At 44.0% G+C, this 23,248-nt stretch overlaps 1 protein-coding gene and 1 long non-coding RNA gene across 4 annotated transcripts in view; one reads left to right on the forward strand and one right to left on the reverse strand.

Moving 5' to 3' along the window:
* Positions 1 to 2,793, forward strand: part of LOC120100841 (guanine nucleotide exchange factor MSS4-like) — a 46,761-nt gene extending 43,968 nt beyond the window's left edge. The window contains exon 4 of the mRNA XM_039103707.2: positions 1,176 to 2,793. Within this exon, the coding sequence (XP_038959635.1) occupies positions 2,092 to 2,463 (372 nt within the window). The 5' untranslated portion in view covers positions 1,176 to 2,091 and the 3' untranslated portion in view covers positions 2,464 to 2,793. The remainder of the gene's footprint in view (positions 1 to 1,175) is intronic.
* LOC120100842 (uncharacterized) lies at positions 2,167 to 6,536 on the reverse strand. 3 transcript variants are annotated; one of them, XR_005500999.2, is made up of 3 exons: positions 6,263 to 6,536; positions 3,995 to 4,132; positions 2,167 to 2,298 (listed from the first exon to the last, which is right to left on the reverse strand). It is a non-coding gene; the product is annotated as an uncharacterized LOC120100842 (long non-coding RNA). The 3 variants fall into 3 exon arrangements; XR_010063831.1 differs by having other exon boundaries at positions 2,273 to 2,409; positions 3,995 to 4,128; XR_010063830.1 differs by having other exon boundaries at positions 2,273 to 2,409.
* Between the last annotated feature and the right edge of the window lie 16,712 nt (positions 6,537 to 23,248).

A 23,248-nucleotide genomic window follows, 5' to 3' on the forward strand; every position in this document is an offset into this window, starting at 1 on the left:
AATTTGGGCAGCTCTAGGCTATGGGCTGAGGTCAGTCTGAACAAAAAGGGGAAAGGACAATTCACTCGATGGATCCTGTGCACCACTCTAGGTACCTTGCTCCTCCCCTGCTGTTTCCTCACACCCTAGGATTGTTCCCCTTGAGCACTCTGGGAATGGGAAGAGGTAAGGAGCCCATTTGGACTGTGAAACTGCTGAAATTTAATGTCCTGAAGAATCCACACAGCAGAGACAAGCTACTCAGTGTCTTCATGAGAGCTGGTTCACTGTTCCTCCTCAAACTCTCCTCTTCCAAAATTCCTGGGTTCTGAGCTTCTGAGGCTGGTTGCCTGCTTTTAGGCACAGACCTTACTAACAATCCAAGGCTGGCATTCCTGGGAAGCAGGAATTTAAATGGATCTCTCTCTCTCTCTCTCTCTCTCTCTCCCCAACCCCCCAATCTGTGTGTGTTTCTGTCTGTATTTTCTCTCTTTTTTCTGTGTCTGTTTGTCTTTGTCTCTTTGTGCCTCTGTCTGTCTCTGTGTGAATGTGTGTGTGTGTGTGTGTGTGTGACTGTCTGTCTGTCTGTCTGTCTCTCTCTCTCTCTCTCTCTCTCTCTGCCTCTGTTTCTGTGTATGTCTCTATCTGTGAATGTGTGTGTCTATCTGTATGTCTGTCTCTGACTCTTTGGACCTCTATCTCTATGTGTATGTCTGTGTATATCTGTCTGTCTGTCTCTGTCTCTGTCTCTGTCTCTCTGTCTCTCTGTCTCTCTGTCTCTCTGTCTGTCTGTTTCTCTGTCTCTCTGTCTCTGTCTCTGTCTCTCTCTCTCTGTCTCTCTCTCTCTCTCTCTCTCTCTCTCTCTCTCTCTCTCTCTGTGTGTGTGTGTGTAAGCCTATTTAAAGTGTGGGTCCAGATACCTTGGTGAATTCATCCTAGCCTAGGCATGGAGGCTTTCTAGAACCTGGAAGTAAACTTTTTTCTACCCCAGGACCGTGCTCTGGCTGTTACTGCAGCAAGCTTGTTGCCCCTCACAGTGCCCACAGAATGCTGCAGACATCACCAGGGAACTGGACAACCCTGGCTGTCATCAGCAGGTCACAGGCAAGGAGACAAGGAACTGCCAGGAAAGCTGGTTTGCTGTTGGTTTAGAACGAGGAGGCACTTCAGATCACTGCAGTTTCATTCCATTGCAGACAAAAGCAATGCAGGGGAGAAACCAGCTTGTTTGGCTCCTGCTGTCATTGAGAGCAGTCAGCAAGAACTATGGAGGAACGCTGCTTCTCGGCTCATTCTCTGACTTTCCTTTGGCTTATACAGCCCAGAAACCCTACCTATAGTGGACTGTGCCTTCCCACATCAACCGAGACAGTCCTCCACAAATATATCACGCTTGTGAGCCTAGTGCCTCCAGGAGGCCAGAGACGGTGTTGGGTTCCCTGGGACTGGTCTCACAGATGGTTCTGAGGCGCCATGGAGATGGCTGGGGGAACTGAACTTTGCTCTTCCAGAAAAAGCAGCCAGTGCTCTTAGCATCTGAGCCATTTCTCCAGCTCTAGTGATTATATAATTTTATGTGTTGCTAATTTTCAGGATTTTTGAGGCTTTACATTTACTCCTTGCTGTGTTTATCTTACTTTGGGCATTCTCAGGACGTTAAAGAAGACGTCTGTAATGATGGCCTAGGAAAGAAAGGCCATTTCCAGGAGGTCATGTTTTTGGGAGAACTGTAACCATATCAGCTAAAATCTTGTGTGTTTCTGTGACTGAGTTCAAGTAAGTATCTGTCTGCTCTTAAAGACTCGATGGGACCAAAGGAATCTTAAGATAAATTATATGAAATTAAACCATGAAATCTGCAGAGGGAGCCAAATAAGTAAAATTATAAAACATCCAAAGGGTTGAAGTCAGCAGTCTCATAGTCTACATGCAAGGAGATGTGGGTCTAGCAGGCTATTGTACTCCAGGGTACAGCAATAGCTTTTCTCCTGAAGGCCAACACATGGGCTCTGTATGTAACAAACTCAAAGAATGTGATAGGAAGGCAGACTTTTATCATTTTATATTGCATAAAATATCATATAAATATGTAATAGAATATTATATAATTCAATGGAACCCTGCGAGCTGCAGAACGAGCTAGTGTCAGCCGAAGGCCGAAACCGGAAGGCGGTGCTGTGCCAGCGTTGTGGCTCTCGGGTGCTGCAGCCAGGAACTGCTCTTTTCTCTCGCCGGCAGCTTTTCCTCCCCTCCATGAGGAAGAAGCCGGATCTGGTGGACGGCAGCAATCCTGATGGTGATCTCCTCGAGAAACACTGGCTGGTTAATGACATGTTCATCTTTGAGAACGTGGGCTTTACCAAGGACGTGGGCAACGTCAAGTTTCTAGTCTGTGCAGACTGTGAGATTGGACCCATTGGCTGGCATTGCCTAGATGACAAGAACAGCTTCTATGTGGCCTTGGAGCGAGTTTCCCACGAGTAACTGAGGGGATTGGGACTTGGCTCCACCCTAGCTATAAAGCTCTGCCCACAAGAACCGACACTGATGTGTCAGCAGTGCTGGCAGACTTCTTGGTACTAATATAAGCACCGGTGTTTGCCCTTGAACTTGCAGAGGGCCGGTCCTGTTTCCTCAGGCCTCAGAGCATGTCTCCTACTTAGTCCTCTCTGTCACATGTGTCCTAGAGCCCTTTCCCCTGACTTGGAACATGGAAGAACACGCGAGTGCTCTACCAGTGTAGTCTGGTTCCCTGCACTCTGCCTCCGCACCTCGATGCCAAGCTCTCTTCTTCTCAGCAAGAACAACATTCATCTTTAGCCATCACGACGGGAACTAAGATGCTAATATTTGAAACTCCACCTTTCCTCATTCTAGAAGCCAAGTGTGATAGGGTGCACATCTGTAATCCTAGGTCTTGAGGGGGTAGAGACAGGAAGATCAGGAGTTCAAGGGCAGCCTTAGCTACATAGCCTGGGCCAAGTGAGATGTCTCAAAAAACATAAAGCATACAAGTATTTGAGAGTAATCTCATTGTATGTGACCTACTTATCTACAGTAATTTATTCTTTTTAAAAGTAAAACATTTACAGATGTCAGTATTTAAACCTCACTTTAGATACATTTTTAGTACTGTGTTTGAGAGCCTTTTTTCCGGGTCTATAGTGGCATTTTATAATGAGGATGAACACGACTCCTCTTCCCTCAGATCTTGATCAGGTTTCTCTTTTTAGTCATTCCTTGCCACTGATGTCAACCCTAAGGAAAACTCAGCCCTAGCTGTGTGCCAGACTCTCTTGTAAACCTGTTCCATGGACATTTCTATTGTTATGGACAAGGTGTTACCTTTTCTTATTATTAGCCAACTTAAATCTTCAATATGATTTCCAGTTACTCTGTCATTTCTCTTCTGGAGTGACTCAGTAGCTTAAAAGGACTCTGTGTAAACAGGTTCAAATACTGTGTCATCATCCCCTCCTCTGAGGGCCTAAATTGAGATAAGTAGAGACTTCATTATTCCTCATGCCAGAGCTTAGGAAGTAGGGGCAGATCAAGAGTTCAAGGTCAGCCTCAGTTACTATAATATCAAATTCAAGGCCAGCCTGTACTATGGAGATCTTGTTTCAAATGAACAAAACACAAAATAAACAAGTAGGACCTGAAAAAGTGACACGTAGTTAAAAATGTTTGCTGCTCTTTCAGACGACCTGAGTTCAGGACCTTGCACCCTCATGGGAGGTTTACTCCAGTTCAAGGAGATCTGCGCCTTCTGGTCCCTGCAGATGCCTTCATGTGTGTGGCACCCATACAAACAAGTGAGCACACACGCACGCACATGAATAAAAATTTTACAAATGAAAAAACAAAAAAAGAATATTATATAATTAAAATGTTACATAATTATATAATTAAATTATTGTATTATATACTATATATAGCTACCCATCTGCCTTGGATGTTGAACCTCCATAACATTCTATAAACACTTGAGAAATGCCCTTCCCAGACCACTAACCTTGAAAATGCCATGGTAACATTTTATGGGTGTGGCCCTGATCCACAGACATCAGGTGACTCATTAGCACGAGGACTAGAGTCTGGACTCAGCCATGCCAGGTCTCCCGTCCAGCAAATGCTTCCTGTGCACAGCTTTCTGCCAAGAAGTGAGTCAATCAACAATCTGATGGCAGAAACATCACTTTACTTATTTGCTTTTTAATTTGCATGAGCATGTGCATGTGGAGGCCAGAGACTGCCTACAGGAATAACTATTCTCCTTCAACTGCATGCATTCCCAGGACTCAAACTCAAATTCTCAGGTAAAGGCAGCAAAAGCCCTTACCCACTGAGTCATTTTGCTGGCCAAGAAGATAATTTTAGAGGCTACTTAGAGTTCTGTCTTCTATAGAAAAAGAATCTTTCTTTTCAGTTTTCCGAGACAAGATTTCTCTGGTAGCCCTGACTGTCTTAGAACTATCTCTGTGGAGCAGAGATGTGCCTGTTTCTGCCTCCCCAGTGCTGGATAAAGGAAGGCATCTGGCCACAGCTGCCGCCGCTGCCGCCACTGCCTCCACTGCCATCACCACTGTTGTTGCCACCACCACTTCCGGCCATCAACAGTGATTACTTAAAAGCTAGAATTAGGTTACTCAATCTCCAAGCCAGCTAAAATTTTAAAAAGGGGAAAGAAGAAGGAAGAGGAGGAGGAGGAGGAAGAGGAGGAGGAGGAGGAAGAGGAGGAGGAAGAAGAGGAGGAGGGCACTGTGAGGGGCTATGAAAGGCCATTGGTGAAGGTATAGCCTCAGTTGCAGTTGAAGGCCCAGGACTGAAGGAGCCATGCAAAGAAGTTGAGGCTTGGCACCATGAGGAGAGCCTGTGAAAAGCTATTGGTGAAGCCTAGTTGCAGTGAGAAACCCCAACGTGTTAGAGATGCCAGTACCATGACATGACCACCAGGAACAGCAGCCACAATGGAGTCAACCAGAGCCTAGAGTGGTACAGAGGGCAGAGCTAAAGTAATTCAAACCTTTTTGAGAAGCCCAGAAGATCATGTACGGATCCCAGACACTGGAACAAGAAGATGTGAAGCTGAAATTGTCTTGGAGACCCCAAGATGTTAGAGATATCAGAGCTCTGGCCTATCTGCTGAGGAAAGCTGCTAGCTAACAGGGAGTAGAACCAGCCCAGAAGGAAGAAGTTTATTGCAGTCAACAAAGATTTAAAAAAAAGGAGTTGGAGATCTGAAGACTGCTTTGACATCAGACATGGAGATGCGGAGTTTGGCGTTTGCCCTTCTGGTTTCCTGTCCTGCTTTGGGGATTACAGTTATGTGATTGGATGGATCTCAGGAGAGACTTAGAACTTTGAACTTTTAACATTGTTGAGGCTGCTATAGACTATGGGGACTTTTGAAGTTGGGCTAAATGTATTTTGCATTATGCTATGTTTAGATATGGCCCCCATAGACTCGTATGTTTGAACAAGCCTATGGGTGCCAGGGAGTGGAAAGGTGATGGTTTGAGTATGCCTAGCTCAGGGTGTGGCACTATTTGTAGGTGACCTTGTTGTAGTAGGTGTGTCACTGTGGGCATGAGCTTTAAAACCTCATCCTAGCTGCCTGGAAGCCAGTCGTCTAGTAGCCTTCAGAAGAAGATGTAGAACTCCCATCTCCATCCACACCATGGCTGCCTGGATGCTGCCACGCTCCCATCTTGATAATGGACTGAACCTCTGAACCTGTAAGCCAGCCCCAATTACATGTTGTCTAATTGTTGCCTTGGTCATGGTGTTACTAAGACAGTAACACTTAGGAAAAAGTTAAGGTGAAAACACTAAAGTAAGTAGGCAAGGAAGTCACACAAAAAATAAAATATAAATTTATATATGTGTGTGTTATAAATCATATATATATATATATATATATATATCTCACAGTTGATAACAAAATGAAATGGCAAGTTCCTCCATATGTACCTAAGACTATCAAAGTGCATTTCAAGAAATGGTCCAATTCCACATTTTTAACAAAAGGCATGCCTAAGGAAAAGGACATTGAAAGTTGACAGGGCAAGCAAGCGAGCCCTCATCAAATGGCTAAGAAAACTGAACACATTTAAACCGATGCAGAGAGCACTGAGACTGTCTTACTGGCTGGCTTGCTCCGGCTTGCTCCACTGCCTCTTTTATTCAGCCTTGGAACACTTGCCCAGGAATGACACTACTCCCAGTGGGTTAGGCTCTCCTATACCAACTAACAATTAAGAAAATACCCCCACAGACGTACCCATAGTCCAGCTGAAGAAGAAATTCCTCAACAGAAGGTCCCTCTGCCCAGGTGACTCTACTCTGTGTGAAGTTACCAAAAACTAATCAGCATAATACTCACATAAATTTAAAAAGCAGTGAAAGTAGGTAATACATTACGTAAGGACTTGACTTCTGCAGAACCAGCTGGCATGTTTACTTCCAGCACTTGGGAGGCAGAGGCAGGTAGATCTCTGTGAGTTCGAAGCCAGCCTGAGCTATAGATCAAGTTTCATGACAGCTATAGCTACATAATAAAGAGACTCTATCTCGAAGAACAAAACAAGCAAACAAATAAAGAGAAACCAAGGTGGGGGTGGGGAGAAGAGAAACTAAAACCTTAAAGAAGGAAGGAATAACCAACACTGACTTTGGGTTAGTCATGAGGCATCTGGAAGAAAGGGAGGCACATGGGGTCATATAGAGGTTGGTGGTGGTATTAGTAATGTTTTCTTTCCGATCTTATGTATTATACATCACATATACACACAGACACACATGCACACACACACAGACACACACACACAGACACACACACAGACACAGACACACATACACACAGACACACATACACACACACAGACACACACACACATACACACACAGACACACAGACACACACACATGCACACACACACAGACACACAGACACACACACATACAACACAGACACACACACATACAACACAGACACACACATACAACACAGACACACACATACAACACAGACACACACACATACACACACATACACACACATACACACAGACACACACACACATGCACACACACAGACACACAGACACACACATACAACACAGACACACACACATACAACACAGACACACACACACAGACACACACAGACACACAGACACACACAGACACACACATACACACATACACACAGACACACAGACACAGACACACACATACACACACATACACACAGACACACACACACACACACACACACATACACACAGACACACACACACAGACAGACACACAGTACTTTAGATAAGAACTGTCCCCCTAGGCTCATCTATTTGGAAACTTGATCTCCAGAAGGCAGCGCTGTAGGAGGCTCTGGAAGCTTTTGGAAATGCAGCCTTGCTGGAGGAGCCCTCACTAGGGGTGGGCTTTGAGGGTTTCTAGCCTTGCCCTGCTTCCTGCTTATTCTCTCAGCTTCCTGTGTGTGGATGAGTGATATGCACAGCCAGTTTCCTGCTCCTCCTGCTCGCAGCTCTGCTGTTCCCCCATCGTGGACTCTAACCCTCTGGAAACTAAGCCAAAGTGACTTTCTTCTACAAGTTGCTCTTTTGTCTCCATAAGTTCGCACACACATAATTTAGGATCATTTACATTTTTTTAGTGAAAAATCTGTTCTTAAAATGTATCTGCACATCTGCAATTTTCTTTCATATATGACCTTTATTTGGTGTGTGGGGGTGATTGAGACAGGGATCCTCTACATAGCTCCAGTTCTCTGAAACTTACCGTGTAGACCAAGCTGGCCTCAAATGCATAGAGAGTTGCCTACCTCTGCCTCCTGAATGCTGAAATTAAAGGTACTTACCACCATGACTGGCAATTTTTATTTTATTTTTAAGTTATAAAATCCCAAAACACAGACAAAGCAAAGAAAAAAAAAGCCCAAATAAATGTGATTAGGAACCATTTATTTTACTCTTCCCACCAGGCAGAAGAAGGGAGGTCACAGTAACCTCCTTATGCAGCCTGCTCCTTGTGAGCTGATGGTCTGAACTGCGTCTCCAGCCTCCGGGACTCAGCTGTGTGCCACAGCCACTACTACAAACATCGCTCACCCTGCGACTTAGGGGAAAGAGCTAAGAGTCTTAACCAGGCAATTAAGTGTTCTGAGTCAGAAGCTCCCCCTCCACTTCCATTCACAGCTCACTGATCAGAGGCAGCTGCATGGTCCTAATTTAAGCACTAGGAGGTGGGAAGCAGATTTCCTTCAGCACCCAGAGGGAGCAAACCAGGCCTGCTTGGGCAATGGCGCTAATGACTTCCTTACCACATTGATAATATGATGCTGCCCCCTTTCTTTTTTCTAATTATTTTAACTACACATGTATGTGCATGCACATGCAGGAGTCTGTGGAGACCAGAAGAGAGTGCCAAATCTCCTGTGAGCTGCCTTATGTGGGTGCTAGGAATTGAACTTGGGTCCTCAAGGAAGAAAAACCAGTGCTGTTAACCTCCTGAGTCATGCCTCCAGCCTGGTCTACTTTTATCATTGAGCTTTCTTAGGATTAGATCTGCTGTTTCATCTGACTCCCAAACATCTGGTAGACATTTGCTAACACTAAAGACTGAGAAGTCTCCTGTTTTCTTAAGAATTCTATGTGGCGGGCCAGAGAAAGCTCAGTTGGCAGCGTGTCTACCATATGCACAAAGTCCGGAGTTTGATTTCAAGCACAACACTTGCACTGAGTTGATGGAGGCAGGAAAATCAAATGTTTGAGCTCACTTTCGGCTAAATAGGAAGTTCTATTCCACCCTGGGATCCATGAGACAGGGGAGAAGGCTCAGAGCTTAAAAGTGTAGACTCCTCTCAGAGGACTTGAGTTCCCGGTCACCCACTGGGCAGCTCACAGCCACCTGTAACTTCAGCTCCCAGGAATCCAACACAGTCTTCTGGCCTCTGAGGGCACCACCACACTCAAGAAACACACACACACACACACACACACACACACACACACACACACACACACTCAAAGATAATATTTTAAAAAAAAAGAAGAAAAGAATTCTATTTGGTTTCAAGCAGTACAGACCACAATGGTGAAAGCGGACCACAGACGCCAGAGTTTGTACTTGCTCTCCTATGAAGAAACTAACGGGAGGGGAGGCCAGCTAGAAATGGCACCTGTCAGGACATCAAACTCCCAGTCTCCCTTGCCTGCTGAGCAACCATCATTACTTACTGTGTAATCACTTCAAAGGGAAGATGGAGACAAAAAATTCTTTTAAGACCACATCACCATATTGGCATAGAGAGAGAGAGTTTGTGTCTGAATCTGTGTCTATATAATTGTTTCTCTGAACTTTCTGTCAATATTTTCATGAAAAGTTTTGTGGGGGGGTGCACACATGTGTCATGTGTTTTACTTGTCAAATATTTAATAGAAGGCAGGTAGACTTCCTGTCTGGCTTGATTAAAAAAAAATACTGTGTATTTTCCATGGGTGCATTTGTTCCTCTTTGTCACTGTTTCTTCTGTCTGCTTGCCAAGATTTTATAAAGACCTACCTAGCATTTTAGCCTAGAGATTTAGCGTTTTAAGGTTATTCCTCTTAAAGCCTCCTCCTCTCTTCTCTCAGTAAGCAGTGACATCATATCCCTGTTGTTTAGATAAAAATCGAAACAACGCCTCCGTCTTTCACCCCTCTCCAGCAAGTCCCCCACCCGCACCCCGAGGTCCTCCCAATTTATTCCTTGAGTCTGATCAGAAGTCTTTCACTTCCTCCTTCCTGCTCCCTTAGTCTGAGATGTCATCATCTCCAATGAGGACAGCTTTGAGAGTCATCTACCCAGCAGCCAGGGGAGTCCCCAGAAGGCATTTCCTTGCTCACCACTGCCCAGTGGCTTCCCAGAAGAATCTAGAATAAACTCCAAGCTCCTCCCTGTGGCCTACAATTTCTGTACACTCCCTGACCTTTTTAAAAAAATGCTGTCTCATCTTCCCCAGAATTCTCCTTGTTGACAGCTGGCTATGACCAATGCAGCATGAAGCTCTGTCATCTGCCACCTCCTCTGTGAGGCTGATGCTCATCAGGGTAGTCTCGGGAGAGTCTGTCTCCTGCCTACTACTTTGAGCCAACCATATCTCCCCCACAGCACTTTCGATTACCAGACATGATACGGTTTGTCTACTTCCTCTCCTGCTTCCTGCTTGCCCTTGAGAGACAGTCCTCCCCACATCTCCAGAGCTTGGTAATTTGTATGATTAAATGCTCTATAAATATTTACAAGCAATTATTTTCTTATTAGGACCGAATTTAACTCGTACATTAACAGTGAGCTGGCATTATTTTTCTTTTTTGGCCATGCTAGCTATTCAGTTATTTTTAAGAACAGCTATAAAGATGTGTTATTTTCTTCATACGGATTCTCTGCATGTATTAGTGAGAAAATGTCTAGATGATTTACAGTTAACACCACTACTTTGTTTTGTTTTTACACCCCAGATTTTATTCCCCTCCCAGTCCACCCTCCGACTGTTCCGCATCCCATACCTCCTCCCCACACCCCCTGTCTTCACGAGGATGTCCCACCCCACCCACCCCACCAGGCCTCTAAACTCCCTGGGCCTCCAGTCTCTTGAGGTTTAGGTGCATCTTCTCTGACTGAACACAGACCCGGGAGTCCTCTGCTGTTTATGTGTTGGGGGCCTCATCTCAGCTGGTGTGTGCTGCATGGTTGGTGATCCAGTGTCTGAGAGATCTCGGGGATCCAGGTTAATTGAGACTCTGGTCCTCCTACATGGTTGCCCTCCTTAGATTCCTCCAGCTTTTCCCTAATTCAACCACAGGGGGCAGCAGCGTCTGTTCATTGGTTGGCTACCACTACTTTGACTGAGCATCTTCCCCTGTTATCACTGCCTAAGAGGAAAGCTACTTTCTATATTGGTGGGCGTGGCTAGCTGCAATGCAAGCCTGTCATCCCAATCTCTGGGTTTTCTAGATAGATGTGACACTTGTAATTTTTATAGTCCCTTTGATGTAGAACTTTTTGGTGAGTCCCTTACATTTTTGGGCTCAGTGGGTATTATTAAATTTAATAGAAATAGTAAATTAGTGGCATTTTAAAATTAAAATTTGTTTATATGGGCCTGGAAAGATGGCTCAGCAGATAAAAGCATGCACTACTCCTTCAGAGGACCCAGGTTTGGTTCTCAGCAAACCATTGTAACTCCAGCAGCAGGGATCTGGCATCTCTGACTTCTGCATTCATGGATATATGCTCTCACACAGCTATGCACACACACACACACACACACACACACACACACACACACGCACGCACGCACGCACGCACGCACACTACTCATCTTTAAAATTTGTGTTTGTTTAATGTTCTGGTTTACAGCTGGGTAGATGAGTATCTCTTCTTTCCTTTGTGAAAATCACATCTGATGTTTGAAGAGGCAGTGTCAGGGTTGGCTCCTGGACACTAGGAATCCAGAAGATAGGATTCTAGAGACCATTTGTAGGCAAGCAAGAGAGCTGTCATCGGTAAGAATGTGAGAACGTGTATTGAGCTGACAGTCCAAGCTGAGGAGAATCATGGCTGGGCTGCCATCCTGATTCCTGTATATAATCCAAGGAACAGAGGATCCCCTCCACCCAGAGTTGAGAATCCAGCTGAAACAGCAAGTGTTGAGACTCCTTCAGGGTCCTTTCTGTTCAAATCCCCAAGGAAAGGAGGCACTGTATCACAAGAAGAATGTTTCCCAGGTAAGGAGAACTGTGGACTCCAAGAAGCCTTCACCAAGGTCCAAATAATCACAGAGGTGTTGAATTTCCCTGCGCCTCTCCTCTGCATAATTTGCTGGACTTAAACTTAGCGCTGAAACAGCCTCCAGGAAAATTTTCCTCCACCTGAGGCTGAGTCATAGATTCTCCACGAGACTTTCTCAACAACAGTGACCACAATTCTTCTAGGTCCTGGATCATGGCAATTAATAAATATCTGTCTAGTTTCTTGCATAAAGGTATTTCCTTAATACATGGCAATTTCTGTCAACCCTTTGAGCTAAAAAGACAAGAATGTCAACAATGGAATAGAGAGACAGCCCTATGATACAAACTTTTCATGAACTTTAGATCTTCCTTTTAAATGTTTGCTCTTTCAGCCAGGTGGCTGTGGTGTAATCTCAATCCAGAAGAGGTGGAGGAAGGAAGACCCTGAATTCAAGGTCATTGTTGACTAGGTAGTGGGTTTGAGGCTACCTAAGACCATTATTTCCACAAAGTAAACAAAGCTCGTCATACTTTACAGTAGGGTTAGTGTAAATATTTTTATAATAAACTTTATTATGTGTTTCACTGAGAAATATTGAGTAAAGTGTTGACATACAGAAAAAGAATGGAGAAGTCAGAATGGGCAGTAATGAGAGAGCTCTAGACAACAGATAAATTCTGGATTCTGAACACAACTGGTGCATCCTTTAATCCCAGCACTGGGGAAGCAGAGCCATGTACTCTCTTCTCTGTGAGTTCAAGGCCAGCTGTGAGTTCCAGGAGAGTTTTGACTACTTAGGGAGTCGCTGTCAAAAAATCAAAGAAAGAAAAGGGGAGAAGGGGGAAGGAGGGAGGGAGGGAGGGAGGAGGAAAGGGATAGCACATTATGTTGGACTTATCGCTGGGATTAGATCTTCAATATTGGAGCTGTTTAATTGCTTGTCTCCTCAGATCATGATTGAGCATTAACAACAAGAAGAAAATGAACTTTTCTTTAATTCCAACACTACAGAGGCAGAGGCATATGGATCTCTGGGAGTTCAAGGCCAACTTGGTCTACAGAATGAGTTGCAGAACACTCAGGGATACACAGTGAAATGCTGACTCTAAAATCAAAAGAAAAAATTAAAAAGGAAAAGTTGGTCTTAACTACAGGGAGGAGGGATTATAAGCTACATGGCACCCTCGCTGGCACAGACTAAGCTACTCTCTTCTCTGCCTTTTAATAGACTGAGATACCCCGAAACTGTGATTCAGAATAAATCCTCTTCCTTTAGGTCCTGTTTCTGCCCTGTCCAACAGAGTTAACTTTAGACTCTCCAAACAGCCTCCGCCAGTAAATCTCATCTGTGCAGAAAATATGAGCCGATCTGCTCTCCCTCTGACTATTTATTGACATGACACATACTTGGCTATTTAATGCCTCACTTATTCCTAATTATAACCCCCAGGGGCAGGCAGATTAAGTAACTTGTGCAGATTCGTGCACAAGGAAAAGGATACAGTTGTGACCAGAAACCAGGACTAAGTGTGAAGTCTGTGCTGGATTTATTAAGCGGGAAACACCTTGCGCTTCTTCCCAATGAGTCTGCTACCCTCGTTTATTTTCAAAGTACTTGATCGGAACTCTGAAAGTTTCCAGGATTCAGTTATTCCTATGTGCACACCTATGTCTACGTCTATGTGTAAGCGTGTGGGTGCTCATGGAGGCCAGAAGAGGGCAGTGGATGCCTGCAGCTGAAGTTACAGGTCCTGCCCTGAGTAGACGCTGGGAAATGCTCTCGTGTCCTAGAGCCCAAATGCTCTTCAGCACTGACCCATCTTTCCAGCTCCACACGGTCTGGGTGGCCTGCCTGACTGACTCAGCGTCTCTTTAATGGCAACAACATTTGCTTTTCCACCACGTGCTGCCATATCACTAGTTAGTTTGAAATTCCCTTTGCAACGTCTTATCAGAAGCTGTGCTCTAGGTGTGCATGGGCCATTGTTTATATAAGTGTTTAACTTGGCTGTGGACTTTGGCATATTCTTTATGGACTTTATTCAGGACTAAATGATATTAATCTTTTCATGGCCATTACGTTTCTGTCACGCTCCTCATAGGGAATTTTGAAGGTAAAGAAGTAAGAGAATAATCGTGTCTTTGTTTCTGTAAGTTCTAACTTTTGCTCAGATATAGTTACTTTTATTTAATACTTTTATGTAATTGAGAATACATTAAAAATGACCGAAGATGAGCTCTTCATGCACCATTGTATGAATGAATACTTCATCTTTCATGATGGAACACTGAGATTCGGATGGAATCAACTACTATCTTCAAGTTTTAGATTATTTAATTCAAAATTTCTCAGAAGAGATAAAACAGAAAACACTAATGGTCTAATCAAATGTACAGTTCAAAACTGGGAAAGATGGGGTTGGGGATTTAGCTCAGTGGTAGAGCGCTTGCCTAGCAAGCGCAAGGCCCTGGGTTCGGTCCCCAGCTCCAAAAAAAAGAAAAGAGAAAAAAAAACTGGGAAAGAAAACTACAGGGTCACCTTCAACTGGGCAAACAAGTCCTCATTGCTAAGTCTGTTGTTCTACTAAAGCAAGAATCTAAAACTTAACTCTCCTGACCATATAGATGGTTCACGACAACCTGGGAGTCATTCTTCTGCGTATTTTAGCTCCTATATGTTGTGGCTACTATTTGATGATAGATGTCTGTGATGGTTTATAGTTTCCAAGTCTTGCTGCTGAGAAGCTAAGATTCTAGTGAAATCACATGAGCATAAGAGAAATATACTTTTGATTTTGTTGTAGTTTCCTTTTCCCCAGCTAATATGCTGGTGCTCTTCAGGCCTAGTGAGCTGGAGAGGTGGCTCAACTGTCAAGAGCGCTTCCAGCTGTTGTTGAGGACAAAGGGCCGAGTTCAGTTCCTAGCACCCACAGGAAGCAGCTCACAATCACCTGAAGCTCCAGGTCCATGGAATCGATGCTTCTGAATGTACATGTGCATACCTACACAGATACAACACTCACATGTGCATACCTACACAGATACAACACTCACATGTGCATACCTCACAGATACAACACTCACATGTGCATACCTACACAGATACAACACTCACATGTGCATACCTAAACAGATACAACATTCACATGCACATACCTACACAGATACAACACTCACATGCACATACCTACACAGATACAACACTCACATGTGCATACCTCACAGATACAACACTCACATTTGCATAACTACACATAGATACAACATTCACATGCACATGCCTACACAGATACAACACTCATATGTGCATATCTACACAGATACAACACTTACATGTATATAACTACACACAGATACAACACTCACATGTGCATACCTAAACAGATACAACATTCACATGCACATACCTACACAGATACAACACTCACATGTGCATACCTCACAGATACAACACTCACATGTGCATACCTCACAGATACAACACTCACATTTGCATAACTACACATAGATACAACATTCACATGCACATGCCTACACAGATACAACACTCATATGTGCATATCTACACAGATACAACACTTACATGTATATAGCTACACACAGATACAACATTCACATGTGCTTACCTACACACAGATACAACACTCACATGTGCTTACCTACACACGGATACAATTAAAACAAACAAACAAACAGCCTAAAATGTAAAAGAGTCTTTTTACAACACTGTAAATTTGGACCAAATTGTTCGCTTTTGTTGGTATGCATGTTTGTGTTTTTTTTTGAGGCAGAATCTATGTAGCTTAGGTTTGCTCAGACTTACAGTTCTCCTCCCTCTGACAGCGCAGTGCTGGGGTTACTGACTTACATCAGTCAGGGTGGAATAACTTTTAAGTTACTCAGTATAAACAGCCAGGAGCACATTGACACTACATCTTCCACAACCTTAAACCTGGTGTCGGACACAGTCCAGCTCAATGGAAAGGAGAGTGACTGCTTCCAAGAAAAGACAACATAAAGGGGGAAAAAAATCCCAAAGTCAAGTTATGGGGTGAAAACCATGCTTTGTTTTTTATTATTGTTGTTGTCAGGCTTTTTCGAATAATTTTTTCTTGGATATTTTATGTATTTACATTTCAAATGTTATCCCCCCCATATCCCTCCCCCTGCTCCTATGAGGATGCTCCCACTCCACCCACCCACTCCAACCTCAACGCCCTGGCATTACCCTACACTGGGAAAACAGGACTTCACAGGACCAAGGGATTTTCCTCCTATTGATGCTGGACAATGCCATCCTCTGCTACATATGTGACTAGAGTCACGGGTCCCTCCGTGTGTACTCATTGGTTGGTGGTTTAGTCCCTGGGAGCCCTGATAGGGTTTGGTTGGTTGATAATGTTGTTCTTCCCATGGGGTTACAAACCCCTTCAGTTCCTTCAGTCTTTTCTCTAACACCTCCATTGTGGTTCCCTTGTTCAGTCCAACTGTTAGCTTCAAGCATCCTCATCTGTATCAGTAGGGCTCTGGCAGAGCCGTTCAGGAGACACCCATATCTGGCTCCTGTCAGCAAGCACTTCTAGGCATCAGCCATAGTGACTGGATTTGGTGACTGCATATGGGATGGCAGGTAGGGCAGTCTCTGGATGATCTTTTCTTAAAAATGGGGTACAGATCTAAACAAAGAATTCTCAACTGAGGATTATAGAATGGCTGAGAAGCACCTAAAGAAGTGTTCAGCATCCTTAGTCATCAGGGAAATGCAAATCAAAACAACCGTGAGATTTCACCTCACACCAGTCAGAATGGCTAAGATCAAAAACTCAGGTGAGCGCAGATGCTAGCGAGGATGTGGAGAAAGAGGAACACTCCTCCATTGTTGGTGGGATTGCAGACTGGTACAATCATTCTGGAAATCAGTCTGGAGGTTCCTCAGAAAATTGGACATTGAACTGCCTGAGGACCCAGCTATACCTCTCTTGGGCATATACCCAAAAGATGCCTCAACATATAAAAAAGACACATGCTCCACTATGTTCATAGCAGCCTTATTTATAATAGCCAGAAACTGGAAAGAACCCAGATGCCCTTCAACAGAGGAATGGATACAGAAAATGTGGTACATCTACACAATGAAATACTACTCAGCTATAAAAAACAATGACTTTATGAAATTCATAGGCAAATGGATGGAACTGGAAAATATCATCCTGAGTGAGGTAACCCAGTCACAGAGAAACACACATGGTATGCACTCATTGATAAGTGGCTATTAGCCCAAATGTTTGAATTACCCTAGATGCCTAGAACACATGAAACGCAAGACGGATGATCAAAATGTGAATGCTTCACTCCTTCTTTAAAAGGGGAACAAGAATACCCTTGGCAGGGAATAGAGAGGCAAAGATTAAAACAGACGCAGAAGGAACACCCATTCAGAGCCTGCCCCACATGTGGCCCATACATATACAGCCACCCAATTAGACAAAATGGATGAAGCAAAGAAGTGCAGGCAGACAGGAGCCGGATGTAGATCTCTCTTGAGAGACACAGCCAGAATATAGCAAATACAGAGGTGAATGCCAGCAGCAAACCACTGAACTGAGAACAGGATCCCCGTTGAAGGAATCAGAGAAAGAACTGGAAGAGCTTGAAGGGGCTCGAGACCCCATATGAACAACAATGCCAAGCAACCAGAGCTTCCAGGGACTAAGCCACTACCTAAAGAGTATACATGGACTGACCCTGGACTCTGACCTCATAGATAGCAATGAATATCCTAGTAAGAGCACCAGTGGGAGGGGAAGCCCTGGGTCCTGCTAAGACTGAACCCCCAGTGAACGTGATTGTTGGGGGGAGGGCGGCAATGGGGGGAGGATGGGGAGGGGAACACCCATAAAGAAGGGGAGGGGGAGGGGTTAGGGGGGGATGTTGGCCTGGAAACCAGGAAAGGGAATAACACTCGAATTGTAAATAAGAAATACTCAAGTTAATAAAAAAGAAAAAAGAAATCATACAAAAGTTAAAAAAAAAAAAAAAACAATGGTCCTACCTTCTGTTACCTCTTAAAGGGCGGGCTTTCTCCTACTTGGCAAACAGCAGTTAGCTAGTGCGTGCCACAGAGTTAACTAATATTATAGAGATGAACAGCACTAAAGCAATGGAGACCTGAACCAGCCACGCTTTTGTTTTTGTTTTTGGGTTTTTTTTTTTTTTTTGGTTGTTGTTTTGTTTTCCCAGTGAAGCTGAACTCAGAGGTGCCTGAGTCACTGTTCTTAAATAAATCCTTCATTTTCATCATGGTAAGGGGCATGATGGGCTCTCTTCTGTTCAACCATAGACTCCAGGCTGCCTCTCTTGTGTTTGTATTTTCCTCCTGTCCATTTTAACTTTATTGGAAGAAGGGTGGGTGAAACATCCGGTGCTAGAGGGAGAGCCAGAGCAAAGGGACATATTCCTCAAGAAGGAAATGCTCAGGGCGATCACCACATGGCTCCTCGATTGGAAAAGGCTAAAAACCAGGGCCATTTTTAGTTATCTTCAAAATGATTCCTATCCACTGTGCTGCTGCTGCTGCTGTTGTTACACCATCAATATTGCATCCTCCCCCAGGACTCCTCTTGATTATCCTGTTGCCCTGTGTCACAGAGATCCTGCAGCTTTGGATCAGCAAGATTGGTCCCTTCTTATGCCCCAACAGTTCATAGATGAGGTAGATTTTGGCATGGGCTAACTCAAAGCCCCGGATCTGGGCCTGGGCCTGATATAGTCAGCTCTCCCTTATCTCCGCCACTAAGCTGAGCTTTTACTACAGCTGGTAAGAGGTGGGACCAGCTCTCTAGAGTGGCTCAGCCAGTGAGAGTCAAGGCCAGTTCTGCACAGTCTTTGGACATCTACTTGGTCCCAGGCAGCTGCCCAGACCAAGGTCTTTGGTGCTAATTTGAGACACTGACATGGTGGGTGGGGATAGGAAGGAGGGGAGAATCTCTAGGAAGTCCCAGAGACCTGGGATGAGGGAGGCTCCCAAGAGTCAATGTGGGCCGTCTTAGTGGAGGATGCCTAACAGTGGGGTCATAGAACCTGAAGAGGCCACCTCCTGTAGCCAGGCAGGAACTCCAGTGGAGGGATAACGACACCAACTCACCTTTTGACCCAAAATTTGTTCTGTCTAAAAGAAATGTAGGGATGGAACAGAGACCAAAGGGTCATGGGTATTTTTAACTGTGAGGATTTACTGAGTTGTTCTCAGGAGGATCATATCTTTCTATAAGACATTTTTCAAAAAAGAAAAAAAAAAAGACCAGGCAGTGTTCTAAGTCTGTAAGAGCTAATATATGTAGATATACATTCTTTATTTGTGGGGGGGAAAATAAAGGGGAAGTGGCCATTTTCTTCCAAGAAGTGAGTCTCTCTTTGATTTGGTTAGCCCACCAGTATGTATAGTACCAACTGATCTTCTAGCTTAGGACCTTTTGTTTCTCCTCTCCAAGGTAAGAACAACTTTTTTTTTTTTTTTTTGGTTCTTTTTTTTCGGAGCTGAGGACCGAACCCAGGGCCTTGCGCTTCCTAGGTAAGCGCTCTACCACTGAGCTAAATCCCCAGCCCCTAAGAACAACTTTTAAAAGTTTGGTTTTTTTTTATACCTGCATTTAACAAAACATTTAAAAATACTTTTTAAAACTTACTTGTGTGTTTACATTGTGTGTGTGTCTAGAGGTCTAGTTATCCCAACTTTCAAGAGTTGGTTATTTGTCTTACTGTTTGGATTACACAGCCTGAAGACAGAAATGCCCTTACCCGCTCAGTCACCTCATGGGTACCCAGACTTTCTGACAGCACAAAGTGGGCCAGTGACTCACTCACTCATTTGCATAATCTAAAAACAACTTGCAAATAACCAAATTGCTTGCTTTCCCTTGGGTTTATCTGGAACAAGAGAATTCCTATGTGTTTCGAAAGAGAATCAAAAGATGTTAAAACATTTGTAAACAATAAACAGAAATTGTTCTATTCCCTTGTGTAGAAGAGAAAGCCATGTGTTCATTAAACTGTGATATTCACCCAACTTACCACTTTTTCTTTAATTACACTAAAAAAGGGAATTGTGCTTTGAAGTAAACGAGTATAAAGGAATGGACATAGCAGCCTTAACTGTAGAAGATTTTTAATCCAGCGACAGGCTACAGAGAGGCCAAGACCTAGGTCTGTGTGATCCAACTAGAATGCAGACCCACCACACCTTTGATCTCTCTGACTGGAAGGCAGACACACCCTTAGTATACAACATTGAGATAAAATTAGTTTGTAGAAGGAAGCATCCATGTTGGAAAGTAATCTCTAATTGAGGGGTAGATAAAGTGGTGAATCAAAGATTTGATGGAATGAGTCAGATATAGGATGTACCCAACTCTTACTCTATAGGAACACTCTAGGGAGAGAGTCAGTCAGGAGTCCGGGCAATGAGGGCAGCCTGTGGAGTTGAGTTCATTCATGAGTTCGCACAGTTTAGTACAGGTCAGCAGAGGCAGCTGAAGCCAGAGAATGAGAAGGAGCTAGAGGAACAATTTCACCAGAAGCTGAGAGAAGCCAGATTGAAATCAGTCAGTTTGGAGAGGAGTTTGAGCGAGAACAGCTGAGTTGAATCAGCCAGCCAAAGTTTAGAAAGAAGTAGAAAGGGTGAGCTTATTCAACAGTAAGCACACAAGATGACAAGTACATCTGGCGAATAAAAGATACTTTTACAGTCATTGTGGCCTAGATAAACAAACGGTGTCCTAGCCCCAACAGTGGACTACAGAAGATCACATCAGTAAGTTTAATATAAAGTAGATGTTTAACTTTCTGTTATGCTCAGTTTTTTTCAAAATATGGAGCAGAGAGGCCTTAAGTGGCATTCAGTGTCTCCAAGTTCCCCTTTGAAAGAAGTCCACTCACTTCTGAAACTTGGATTATGTCTGTGAATGCAGCCTGATTTGATCAGCTCAGTCCAATTCAGCTCCTTACAGTAAGGCTGAAAATTGTCAAGCCTAGGAGGAAGTTGGAGGGAAAAATAAAGCCTTCAACAACAGTACAAAGAATCCAATACTACTCACCTTACCCCGACAGCTGCAAACTGTGGCCATATTTACCCAAACTCCTCCCCCTTACATAGATGCATATCTGTGGCCTGTCTGTTGGCTCAATTGGTGCTATTATTCTTATCGCCTATGTTCTTGGAACAAGGGTGTCTTATTTCATAACCACAGTTCTACCACTGCCCTCAAGAAATTTATCATTGATAACCAATGGTTTTGTGTGTGTGTGTGTGTGTGTGTGTGTGTGTGTGTGTGTGTGTGAGAGAGAGAGAGAGAGAGAGAGACAGACAGACAGACAGACAGAGAGACAGAGAGACAGAGACAGAGAGAGACAGAGAGAGAGACAGAGAGAGAGAGCGCACATGTGCACACACAGACCAGAGATTGATTTTGGGTATCTCCCTTTATCGCTTGCTGGATTATTTTTCAAGATAATCTCTCACTGAGTGTGAAGATTACTATGTTAGATAGACTGGAAGGCCCGTGAGCCCCGCACCCAGTTTCCCCAAGGGATGGAGTTACAGACATGCACATGTACTTGGCCTTTCTGTCAGAGGAACTGAATTCAGACCCTCATGCTTGCACACCAAGACATCTCCCCACTGAGACATCTCCCCAGACCCAGTCAATGCACGGTGCTTTGAAATGAACAGCTCACAATCAACTGACCCAATAGTTAAGCTTACTTACGTGTTTACTTATCCTTCCTTTCATGAATCTTACTATGTGTCCCTTCATGTCTGAGAAGTTAGATTTAGCTGGTTTCCGTGTGACACTTACAGGTTTATAGAAAAACATCAACAACCTGATATGCATGCGGTTTTCCCATCTCTATCCGGTGTTTATCCAAATTTGAGATTCACACAATTCCCTGTTGCTCTCCACCCTGAAACAATCCTGGAAGATCCTGACACTTAAGTTTAACTATTCTTATGGAATGTATCATTTTCCCGTTTATGTTGCTTTCATTGTTTGCATATCTTTCATCTTCTCCTCAATGAAAGTCATTTAAAGGCTGATCTAACTTGTCTTTGTTGGTTGGCACCTACCAAAGCATGGTTCACAGAGCAGGCAACCTGTCTATCAATAACACATCTGCCTACACATCCATCCGCTGACCGGCCAGTGGGACAGTGTGAATGTCTTTTACTGCTGAGGCGTAGGGAGCTGGTTAAAATCTAAACTGCAAAACCACTCGTGTGTAATTTTTTATTTTAACTTTTGTGAATGTACATGTCACCGTATGGGTGCTGGGGGAGGCCAAAAGACACCAGACACTCTCGAGGTGACGTTATATGTGGTTGTGAACTGAAGGAAGTGATGGGAACAAAACCCCATTCCTTTGCAAGAGCAGCAATTGTTCTTAAACGTGGGGTCACCTCTTCAGATCCTGATTTCTTTGACTGTGTATTTTTTTTGTGTGTGCATAGAGTAGTCTGCCTGAAAACTTCTTTTTAAATTTTCAGTAAGAATAAAACATGTATGCCATTTGCCCCAAGTTCTTTCATAAAAATCACATCGTTAAACATTGAAGGTGGCCTTTCCATCTAGACTTCAGTTCTTCATTTTAAAATATTTTTAAAAAATTATGTTTCGGGCACACACACACACATGCACACTCACACACGCACGCGCACACACACACACACACACACACACACACACACACACCCTCATGCACTTGTGGACATCAGACAGAAACTCTGTGGAGTTGGGTGTCTCCCTCCACCTGTCCATGGGTTTAGAGGTCATGCTCAGGCCACTGATGTTTGTGCAACAAGTGCCTTTACCCACTGAGCATCCCAGCCTGAGAGTGCATCCGTTAGCACCAGGGAACACTTCCATATTTTTTATTTGATAGTGTTCTGTAAATGTCGCTTTTATTTCCTTAGATGGAGGGATGGGATGAGAGCCTTACCCAAGCTGTTCGAATACACTACACGGCTCAGGCTGAGCCAAGAGCATTTCTTTCTCTGTTCTAACCATCTCTAGGCCTAGGCCTGGAAGCTTCTAGCCTCCATACAACCTAATTTTCTAAGCTGACTGACTCAGTCTGGCTTCTCTAGGCTTCTCATTGGATTGGTCTGCTTGGCTTCAAACTCACTTTGGCAATGACTTCTAATCTTCTGGCTCCTCTTTCTCTGCCTTGTTCTCTTTGCCACCTGTCCCTATAAAACTGCCCCCCACCCCTCACCACACCACCCCTTCTTTCCCTGCTCTGCTCCTAAGTTGCCTCCCTTTGCCGTCTGTTCTCTTGTGAGTTGGACATATCCTATCTCTGACTCATTCTGTCAAATCTTTCTCTCATTCGTCACTTTGTCTGCCCCTCAACTAGATGTCACTTCAAACATGGCTGCTTCCCTCTACCAACTAATCTTATCTTCATTCTTAGGGAT

This window comes from Rattus norvegicus, chromosome 2 (assembly GCF_036323735.1).
Source record: "Rattus norvegicus strain BN/NHsdMcwi chromosome 2, GRCr8, whole genome shotgun sequence".
Lineage (NCBI taxonomy): Eukaryota > Metazoa > Chordata > Mammalia > Rodentia > Muridae > Rattus > Rattus norvegicus.